Source organism: Saprolegnia parasitica, assembly GCF_000151545.1.
Source record: "Saprolegnia parasitica CBS 223.65 unplaced genomic scaffold supercont2.110, whole genome shotgun sequence".
NCBI lineage: Eukaryota > Oomycota > Saprolegniomycetes > Saprolegniales > Saprolegniaceae > Saprolegnia > Saprolegnia parasitica.
Genome location: NW_012156504.1, coordinates 28,853 through 40,258, shown reverse-complemented (window position 1 = coordinate 40,258; position 11,406 = coordinate 28,853). Strand labels below are relative to the sequence as shown.

Genomic DNA, 11,406 nt, shown 5'->3' with positions numbered 1-11,406 from the left:
CAGCCGGGCTCGGAGCAGTGGCGCTTCGCAGTCGACTGGCCGTGCGTTGAGCAAAAAGGCCCCGAGGCGGACGTTGCGGTCGCAGGTCGGGTGGGCGCAGCGCAGCTTGCCGCCATGGCGCACGCAGCGATGGCGCGCGTACACTTGGTTGTGGCAGCCGTCGTGGAGGCACTGGAGTCGGTGCTTGTGGAAGTCGCACTTGACGCTCATGGGAAGGCGCGGGTTGGTGCACCCGTTGAAGAAGCAGGCATGGAGCAGCATTGGTGGTCGTGGCATGGTGTCGACGTCAAGTGGTTTGCACAAGTGACGCCAATTGCTTGGGTTGTTACGGCTTGCGCGCGCCCGTCCAAAACAGATTTTACAGTGCGTGGGGACGTGCTCTGACACTGTACACGACGAGGGACTGTAGCACACCAATGGATGCGACTTGCGCTCGCCAAGCGACTGCATCCGCACGTATAAGTGGCGTCGCGCGTCGATGCAGAGCGGTCGAGTCTCTGCGGCCAACGGCGCTTGGCGCGCCGCCCACGACCGTAGTCATTGCACAGGCCGTCGCCATGCCGCCGCTTGATTGGTCGAAGAAGTGCCATCTGGCGACGAGCTGCACATCGTCACACCCACGCTGCGGCATGTGGGCGACGAGGGCGGGAAGACGGCTTGGCCGGCCCGTACTAGTACGCTCTTGGGAGGTTGTTAGCTGGTATTATTGAAAGGACATCACCGTGTTTCGTCTGCACTCGACGCGTACTATATATAAATCGTAGGGCTAGGTACTGATGTACACCGGGGCACGACTGGACCAAGATCGCCAACCTAGCGCCCGACCAAAATGACGCCTGACCACGATCGCGTGGTGCTGCGTTGTCATGCGTTGGAAATTCACTAAATCGAAAACGATTCAGTCGACCCCACTGGTTATTGTATGAACATACATGATGACGGGAATGCAATGATGCGTTGAATGTCAATCGACGATAAAAACTCCTCCTTTGTCCAGTGTGTAGCGGGTTGTCTGAAGGATCGTTTCCAAAACGTGGATGAGGTTTTCCGCGCCAGGCCGAGCGATCTAAAGCCCAAAATCCTCAAGGTCCAAGATTGGGGTGGAAGCGAGCTCGCGCGATTCCCAAATTTGCAGTGCCACTCAACAATCTAACCCGCCTCGCCCACCGCTAGCATGGCGGACACCGACATGGTTGTTGCCGTTGAGTGAATCGGTCTTGATGGGCGAATGTCTTGGGCACGACGAGCGCTTCTGTCGGCTGCATTCATGGTCGCGCAGATTTAACACTGGCCCACGAAATATTTAAACGGTGGTGTTTAAATGCTGTTCAAATCGGCGCATGCGAAGCCCGCCAGCGTCTCCAATAGCGTACCACCAGGCATGTCCTCCGTCGAATGGTTCTGTCTGGTCATTCGGAAGAAGACGGAAGTAGAGAGGTGGCGTCGTCGAGGCATGCGGTTGGAAACCCACTCTGTCTCTGTGCAAGCCTGCACCATCGTCGTATGCCTCAACTTCTTGAAGAAGATGAAAGCGGAAGAGAAGTCAAAGAAGCCGCGCTTGCCGAAGAAGCCGTCGTACGCGATCCGGTCTCACGTGTTGGCGCGGGGACCAGACTCGGGGCCAACCCCGAGTACAGCACTCGTCATTTCCATGGTATGGCTACGGTGGTGTCGCTGCACGTGAAGAGCAGGATGCCGCTGTCTGTGTAGAGCTGCGCGAGCTGCAAGAGGCCCTCTATCAGTGCAGACGCGAGCTGGACAGCGACCGAGCCAAGGCCACAGTTTGTTTCCTGGTTGCGGTCACCGAATCTGCTGCCGGCCAGCTTGCACTGGCGTGTGCGTTGGTGAATGTAGCGACAGGGGCGCGGAATCGGCGCGTGCAGTCAAGGCCAAAGAAGATGTAATTTCGTGATCTCCGCCATGAGCTTGGGAACAAACGTGACGCTCGCGCTGCGCTCGAGGTCAACCTTACCCACGCTCGGAAATGCATCAAGGAGCTTGATAAAACTCTCGATGCTGCATTCAACCTCGACGACGGCGACGGTTGTGCTTCATCGTCTAAGCCATTTTTTCTCGAGGCTCTCGACGATCTCCAAGAAGAGGAGCATCGGCGCGTGCGAGACATAGGGCTGCATCAACCCCAATAAGTACGAACACCGCACTTAATAAGGGACCATCAACGGCCTGATTAGGTGCGACTCTGGAAGCGGCATGCAATAAACAAACGACAGCCGAGCTTGCTGGGTCACACACTAACGCTACTAGTATGACAATATACGCATGCATAAATTTGATTTCAATATAATCCAAAATCCTATCGGCCACCGCGCTCAAACGTTAGAGTACCGGTACAAGCACTTGTTGACTTTTTATGGTGGCGCGATGATGATCGTGTGTTGTCTCGCACGCGTTCCCTGCTTTTATGGCGGCAATAAATCATCGAGAAACGTAAATGGTCCATTCTGATTATGTCCTCTCACTTCTGATCAGATGGACGTGTATGCAGCGAGACCATCGATCTGGACGTCAAGCGATTTTGCCCACAGAACTTTCGCGAAGTCACGACGGACAAGCAGCACGCTGATCGATGCAGGTTTGTAATCGATCGACAACCCTTGGGTCGCGGTGTCCTTGGACTGCACCTAGGTCCTGGGTACTGAAAGGCAACTCGATCTTGAAGTTGACGCAACGCTACCCACGACAAGAATGCCATCCACGCATCATTTACCCAAACGAGCCGTCTCGGCGAGTTTGGTCAGGTCTTTTTGAGCGATTCACAGTCCATTCACAGGGCAGTACCAGGTATGTGCGCAGTGGCCTCCCGTGGCACCCTATTCGAACCCAACATGTGTTTGAAAGGTGAACGGCAACTTTGCCGGCATAGGCCGCAGAATCGACATCCTGTCCATAAACGTGGCTCGTTTGTGGCTCATCATGGATAAGTACCCGCGCAATCAGAAAACATGTGGCTGTCTGTGGACACGTAACGTCTAAACTATCTCATTTTGGGGATAAGTCAACTAGGTTCGAGCTCGTGGAAGGGAGGCAGGCCAATGAGACGCGCGTATTTCTCCGTGTCACCTGACAGGCGCGGTAGTGACAAATGTCGTTGTCAACTCTACTGAAAGGGTGCACGGTCATCGAGGCAAGGATCGTGCTTCATGTTGCCGTCGACCATGAAACCAAGTGCAACGGTGTGCGGATGGTCACTACAACCGCGTCACGCGACCCACGGCTTCCAGTCTCACTTTTCGTTTTTCGCCTGTCTGCGCACCACCTGCCATGGCGTTCTTGACCCTCGAAGATATCAAGATCTCGTTCAACTTGTTCTGCGTCGTGTACGGTGTCGGGACCCTCGGGATGCCGGCCAACTATGCGCGCGCCGGCTACTACTGGGCCACCGGTGCACTCGTGCTCATGGCAGCCATCAACCTCTACGCCACCGTTGCTCTCTCCAAGGTCATGCTGGCCGCGCCCAAGTACGTCAAGACGTACGGTGACATTGGCGAGTGGGTCGACGGCCGCTTCGGCCGCTTCATCACGACGCTCTCGCAGCTCCTCGTGTGCTGCTTGAACCCAATTGCGTTCCTCGTCCTCGGCGGCTCGCTCCTCCAAGTGCTTTTTCCCGATACGTTTACAACCACGGTTTGGATCATCCTCATGGCGCTCAGCCTCGTTCCGATCTGCATGATGCCGTCGCTCAAGGAAAGCGCCGGTGCGGCGACGGCTGGCGCGCTTGGCACGATCATCGCCGACGCCGTCGCCCTCTACGTCCTCCTCGACAACATGTCGGACATCCCTGAAGGCCTCTCGGCGCCCAAGCCAGCACTCTCGTTTGACGGCGTTACGTCGGTCTTTGGCAACCTCTCGCTCGGGTATGCGGCTGGCGTCCTTGTCCCGGCCCTCCAGCGCGAACACACGCAGCCCGAACGCATGCCGCGCGTCATCCTGCTCACGCTTGGCGCCTGCACGGTGCTCTTCTTCATGGTGTCGCTCATCGGCGATCACAACGTCGGGTGCCAGATTCCGGGCAACCTCCTCTTCTCGATTGCGGGCACGAAGCTCGGGTTTGTCGCCCCCCGCGGCGCGATCGTGATTGCGTTCCTGATGATGCATTTGCACATCAGCGTTGTCTTTGCGATCGATCTCTTCCCGACGTTTTACATCTTTGAGCGCGTGCTCTTTGGCTTCCACAAGCAGAACTTTACGCTCGAGACGGGCGAGGCGCCGGCGTATATCGAAAGCGAGACGCCCAAGGAAGAGACGACGACGACGTCCGCGGTTGTTTCCAAAGTCGACGCGCCCGTCGCCGTGTACGCGTCATCGACCGACTACCTGAAGGCGTGCACGATGCGTCTCGTCCAGATCACGATCAGCACGATCATTGCGATCGTGTGGCAAAACCACTTTTTGGATTTGCTCGACTTTGTCGGCGCGTCGTCGGCGGCGCTTGGCTGCATGATCCTCCCGGTTTGGTTCCACCTCAAGGTCTTCTACAAAGACATGGGCCTCCTCGAGAAGAGCTGGAGCATCTTTGTCATCATCTTTACGTCGGCACTCGCGATCTATGTCTCGATCAGCACGGGCAAGAAGCTCTTTGCGCCGACGATCGCGGACCCGACGATCCTCTTCCCATACTGCCCGGCCGAGTTTCAGAAGATGGTGTACCTCAACACGACGTACTACGGCAAGCCCTAACCGCCCATCGTGTCCGACATACTAGTATGATGTGATTGTATAAAAACTGCCTAAAGAATGTATTGTGGCTTTTCTACTCAAGCTTACGGCCTGGGTCTCGATCAACTCGACTGTAGTCCACTATAGCTTTAGAGGCGAACGGGATTAGCAACGCTACGGAGGACGTTTGCGTTGAGGCACCAGCGCGGACAAGTCACCGGTCGACACCAAGTTCTCGCTTACCTTTGAGCTCGGACCGAATGAGCTCCGGTACCGCATGTTTGCCGCCGGCACATCGATGCTCAAGCAGCTCAAGGACCAGACCTCACGCCCGGCGCGCTCCAGATCCTCGAGCTTGACAACGGAGCGACGACGACGTCATCGTCTGCGCTAAGGTCTCATCCGGTGGAGCTTGCGCCGCGCATAACGACTATCAAGATGCAGATGACACCTTGTCGACGACTTTTTGTCCCGACCGAGGGTTCTTGCTTCATTCGCAGAGCTCAAGCCTCGTAGGTGGTGTCGCGTTCTTATCTTTCTATTGGCGTCAGCATCGGTGCTGCCGAGTCGGTTCTTGTCGACAAAGATGTCATGACATTTACGCTAGCCCACGCCCGGCCTCGCTGCGAGCAAAGTCCAATGAATCATCTACAATATGGTACCAGCGAGCATCGTCCAGTCCAGGTCCCAGGCGGCGGCTCGAGCGAGCACCAAGGTACAAGATGCCAGAAACGTTCGACATGTCTATTTCAACGCTTGGACGACGCTATTAGTCTGAATGGTCGTACAATTGACCCTTTCCATCATTGTTTAGCGACCTAGGACCATATGACGCACGAGCCGGCGGGCAACTCGGGCGAAAGGATATAAATTCCCATAACGCGGCGTAAACAAGCCGCAACCGACTACAACGCACACCATGGGTTACACATCAAATACGTGGCAGTGATTGGTTGGCTCGGATCGTGTCTCCTTTGGAAAACGGTGTGATTTCGGCCTGTATATGGCTTTAGTGAAAGTTGTGATTGACAACACGCAACTTGGCGCATCCGAGCTCGACAGGCGATACCGCACAAACCTTCGTGCCCAGATTGCTCTTCTGCTCCACGCCACTGCAGAACCTGACAAGTCGAATGACCGCCGCAGCGTCCTCGTCGCCCGCCCGCGGCCTCCGCCTCTCGTACCTGCGCCACTTTATCAACAGCCATGGCGGCGAGGCCCGCTTTGTTGGCAAGACGACAGCCCAAGTGTGCTTTGAGTTTGTTATGCCATTGACCAAACCATCCGAGCTCTCGCTCGTCGACCACATCGCCAACGATCCAACGACTGCCGCCTACGTCGCGCCGGCCAACTGGTACGTCTCGCACGCCTGGATGTACCTCTTCTTGGAGAACGTCGACAGCCTCGAGCGCTTCTTCGCCAACCGCGGTCTCGCCGACGACGCTGTCATTTGGTTTTGCGTCTTCAACAACAACCAGCACCTCGCGAGCTCGTACCCGTTCGAGTACTGGTCTTCTACCTTCAAGAACGGTCTCGCAGCCATCGGCAACGTGGTCATGATCATGCATCCGTGGAACGACCCGATCGTCTTGCGGCGAAGCTGGTGCGTCTTTGAGGTCTACGTGGCCGTAACCATGGGCGCACGCTTTGAGATTGCACTTGCTCAAGATCAAGAAGCGACATTTCTCAAAGATATGGCAGACAACTACGCCTTCTACACGATGCTCTCGACCATCAAGAGCGAGAACTCGGAGACGACCGTGCCCTCGGATCGCGACGGCATTTTCGATTTGATTCGCGCCGAGACGTCGTTCATCGCGGTTGACCGGCTCATCTTTTCGACGTTGACGCACTGGATCAAGACGACGCTCGAGACATCAATCGCTGCATCGTTCTCGCCAGAGAGCAAAGCCTTGCGGTGGCGGCAACTCGGTCTTTTGTTCGACAACTTGTATCGCCGCACGGAGAGCGAGCGATGTTTCCGAGAGGCGCTCTGCTTGTCCTTGCAAGTGCACGGCCCGGTCCACAGCGACACGCTCTTGCTGCAGTCGCTGGTTGCGTTTGCGATGGCATTTCAACGCAAGCCCCGGTCCGAGTGGGAGCCACTGCTTCGGTCAACGGTCTCGACTGCCGTGCAGCATCTCGGCGAGACGCACTTGACGACGCTGGCGGCGCGCAGCAACTGGGTGTCGTCGCTTCGCCACAACGGCGCCGACGCCGAAGCACTGTCGCTGGCACTTAACGATTTTGACGTCCGGCAATCGATGCACGGCCTTTTCCATCGGCTCACGGCCCAGCACATGACAACGATCGGGAACCTCTTCAACTCGCTCGGTGAGCTGCGCCTCGCAGCGCGCTGGCTCCGCAAGGCGCACACGATATACAAAACGCTTCTGGGCAGCGACCACGTCGATACGATTGGGACGCTGGTTGAACTCGTCGCCGTGCGGCTGCAAATGGGCCAAGGGGCGACGACGATCGCGCTCGCCGAGCATGTCGCGTGCGCTCGCGAACGCACGCACGGTGCCGACAATACCGCTTCGATTGTCAGTCGCGTGAACGTGGCAGCGTGTGCGCTCATGGCCGGCGATACCAGCGCGGCCACGTCGCAGCTGCTCGCGCTCGAGGCCCACCACCCGAGCCTCGTCAACGGTATGACGTTATCGCGTCGCTCTTTTTTCTCCATTTTTTCATTCTTTTATTTGTTCATTTGTTCATTTGTTCATTTGTTCATTTTTTCATTTTTTCATTTTTTCATTTATATCCATTTTTCATGTTTCATGTTTCATGTTTTCATGGGACAATCTGTACATTAGTGCGCCTCAACTTGGGCGTCGCGTACGCACTCCAAGCAAAATGGAACGACGCACTTGCGTGCTACCGCCGTGCGTTCCAAGACATGCCGTGCAAAACCACAGCCTGGCTGCTCTACAACTATGCCGTCACCGCCCCTACCCCCGACGGCTTGCCGCTTGCCCGGGCGCATGTCCTGTCGACGACCGATACAGAGCCAGAGACGTGGCCCGTGAGCTGCATGGTCTGCTATAAACTCATCGTTGGTAGTCTTGTGACATGCACGGGTTGTCCTCGCGATACCTTTCAGTTTTGCTCCCGTTGTCGGGACCGGCGGCCGTCCCGACTGCTGCGGTTTTGCCGCCATGACCTTCAAGAGACAAGATGGACAGCGACGGTGCCGCCGCGTCGGTTCTTTCTCGAACACGATCTGCGCACGACGGACGATGACGACAAGAACTACGTCAACCAGCGCTTTGACGCGTACGAGTCATTTTGCAAGACGCACAAGGTTCCGACCACAGAGCGTGTCGTGCGACCATCGAGCTCGCACCGCAGTTGGCACCCGATGCTGTGACCGATCCATCGTTGTCGTGATCTACCTCGTCGTCGTCGATAGCCTTGGCCCCCGTTATGGCTCTACCGAAAATAAAATGCGTGTATTGCTTGGTCTTCCATCGCAAGACTACAGGGGGTGCCACCCGCGGTTCAACGTCGGCATCGCCGTCCGCGGCAGGCGCTCTGTCTGTAGGACCTTGTGCCTATTGCAGTACGTCTCGTAGCTCTGAAAGAGCAGCTCGACGTCGTCATAGTCATCTGCCATCCCCGTCGAACGCAGCAGCGCCTCTTCATAGAAGAACCGGCGCGGTGGCACCGTCCGTCGCCACCTTGTCGCTTGAAGGTCGTGCCGGCAAAAACGCTTCAGTCGGGACGGTCGCTGTTCTCGACACCGGGTGCAAAACTTGAAAATGTCATGCGGACACACCGCACAGGCGACGCTGCTGCCGATGATCGGCCGATAGCACTCCATGCAGCTCTCCAGCCACGTCTCTGGCTCCGTATCGGTCGTCGACTCGACATGGTCGCGGACGAGGGCAAGGTCCTCGGTCGCCGACGTCAGTGCAAAGCGAAGGGCAAAATCGAAGAGCAGCCATGCGTGGTACTTGGTTTGCACGTTTTGAAAGAGGCGGACGTAATACGTGCGTGCGCGATCCGTCTTGTTGAGCATCGCGTACGCAATGCCCAAGTTGTGGTGGACTACAGACACATTGTCATATACTAGACCACATGGAATCGCAGCGTCGTACCAATCGGGAGCCACGGCGCAAGGTTGTGTCGTGCTTCAAACAACGTCTGCAGCGACAGCAGCGCTGGCACCGCCGTCGCTGCATCGCCCGTCATGAGCATACAGGCTGCCACGTTCAAGCGCGAATCCAGTGTATTGGGATGCTCGGCCCCGAGCGTCCGAGCTCTCGACGCAGCGACATCGTTTGCCAGCACAGAGGCCTCGGCGGCGGCCCCCATGTATATAAGCGCAGCGACGAGCAGGGAGAGCGTGGCCATTGTCGACGCGTGCTCGCGCCCCGAGAGCGCTTCGCGAATGCTGAACGCCTTGCGGAGCCAGCGCATGGCCAGTCGGGGCTTGGCGAGGTGGATGTAGATCTTGCCGATCTCCGAGAGGACGTGGGCCGTGCGCAAATCCGAGAGGCCGTGCAGCGACCGCCGTCGCTCAAAGTCCTCGAGTGCCAACGGCAACGCCGCCGCAAAATCGCCAAACTGCCCGAGCGACTTGACCAAGTTGCTGCGCGTTGCCAGCGTATACGGGTGCGTCTCGCCAAGGTGCTCGGACGCCAGAGCGAGCGTTGACCGAAGCAATGGCTCCCACTCGGATCGGAGCTTGCGCTGGTGGCCCATCGCAAACGCGACCAGCGACTGCAGCATGAGCGTCTCAGCATCGAGTGGCCCGTGGACGTGGTCGTTCAACGTCAGCGCCTCCCGGAAGCAGCGCTCGCTCTTAGCGTAGTCGTTTAGGTTGTCGGCAATGAGACCGAGCTGCCGCCACCGCCGGGCCTTCTCGACAAGCGACGCCGTTGCTACAATCGATGCTTCGAGCGTTGTCCGGATCCAGGACGACAAGGTCGAAAAGATGAGCCGGTCAACCGCGATGAACGACGTCTCGGCGCGAATCAAATCGAAAATACCGTCGCGATCACTTGGCACGGTCGTCTCCGAGTCTTCGCTCTTGATGGTCGCCAGCATCTTGTTGAACGCGTCAAAGTCGTCGATGTCATCGAGAAACGTGGCTTCTTGATCTCGCGCCAGTGCAATCTCAAAGCGCGCGCCCATGGTCACGGCCACGTAGACCTCAAAGACGCACCAGCTTCGCCGAAGCACGATCGGGTCATTCCACGGGTGCATGATCATGACCACGTTGCCGATGGCTGCGAGACCGTTCTTGAAGGTAGAAGACCAGTACTCGAACGTGTACGAGCTCGCAAGGTGCTGGTTGTTGTTGAAGACGCAAAACCAAATGACCGCGTCGTCGGCGAGACCGCGGTCGGCGAAGAAGCGCTCGAGGCTGTCGACGGTCTCCAAGAAGAGGTACATCCACGCGTGCGAGACATACCAGTTGGCTGGCGCGACGTAGGCGGCAGTCGTTGGATCGTTGGCGACGTGGTCGACGAGCGAGAGCTCGGATGGTTTGGTCAACGGCACGACAAATTCAAAGCAGACTTGGGCTGTCGTCTTGCCGGCAAAGCGGGCCTCGCCGCCATGGCTGTTGATAAAGTGGCGCAGGTACGAGAGGCGGAGGCCGCGGGCGGGCGACATGGCTGCTGCCCTTGAACTTTGGAAATGCGATCGAACTCACGTGCCAGAAGGTGACCACGTTGCGTGTTTTCATCTCTGTACCTGGTAAACAAAAGCCTTAAGATAGAATCACGCGTCTTTCGATTGACGATTTGGCTGCACTTTGTTGGCGAACGTCGCGATGCCAACCAATCAATGCCGCGCATCGACGGACACGATGTTGCGTGCGTACACCGTCGTGTGAGCAATGGTAGGTGCACCAGCTGTTTCGATACCAAAGAACTTTCCTGAGGAAAGATCTTTGGCGTCGGGGTTCTCTGGGTGACCTTTTGATCTCTGGAGAGGCCACCGGTGGAGCTACCGGTAGGCCGGATATGCAACGAGGCCATGTTGACAGGTCTGCGTACGGAACGATCCTTTGAGCAAAAATGGTTCTCGCTGCTGGGAATCGTACCCAGCTCTAGTTGTTGTTGAGGTGAGTCTATTTAGATATAATTTACACTGAACTGTGGACTATTGATTCCGAGGTGCTACGACGAGCCGGCGGCCGAGACCCAGCTCTAGTAGTGCCTGATGAGCTACCATATTGTCTAAACCGCTAGACTGAAAAATGTCGACACGAGCCAACCGTCTTGACTGTTCTCATTGAGTTTGAGCACTCGACCACAATGATAGTACGACGAGGATCCAGCAAGCCAACGAGGTGTGTGGCACTGCAAGTGGCCCATCCAGTCCATCAACCAACTAAATACCAACTAAATCGACGCCACTCTAAATCTAAAAATAGATGCCTGTCCCAAGATGGCCACAATCGTGGCCTCGGATGAAGAGTACCAAGAGCAGCCGGCTGCGGTCGTCCGAGCTCCAGCGCCTCAAGCAACAAGTGCGCGAACGCACCCACGTAAGACACACGTCTCTGTTTTAGCGTACTATATCTATGACGCAGCACTGCGAGGCCCAGATTCGCGCGACTTTGCGGGCAGCTCGACCCGCCACTCTCGACATCCAGCCATGCCAGCAGTCGGCGTAGCAGCCCGAGGTACAGGTATCTTTGATAGAGTTTGCTGATCCGCGGTCATCTTCTTGCATAGTAGCTTATACGACGCCCTCCGACGACCGCTCCGACAC

The 11,406-nt window shown here is 57.0% G+C and overlaps 1 protein-coding gene across 1 annotated transcript; it reads right to left on the bottom strand.

Moving 5' to 3' along the window:
• Positions 1-8,126: 8,126 nt before the first annotated feature.
• Positions 8,127-10,299, bottom strand: SPRG_13874 (hypothetical protein; the record flags this gene model as incomplete). Its single annotated transcript, XM_012352905.1, has 2 exons — positions 8,127-8,727; positions 8,778-10,299. 2 exons carry the CDS (start codon positions 10,297-10,299, stop codon positions 8,156-8,158), a joined length of 2,094 nt encoding a protein of 697 aa, XP_012208295.1. The 3' UTR covers positions 8,127-8,155.
• Between the last annotated feature and the right edge of the window lie 1,107 nt (positions 10,300-11,406).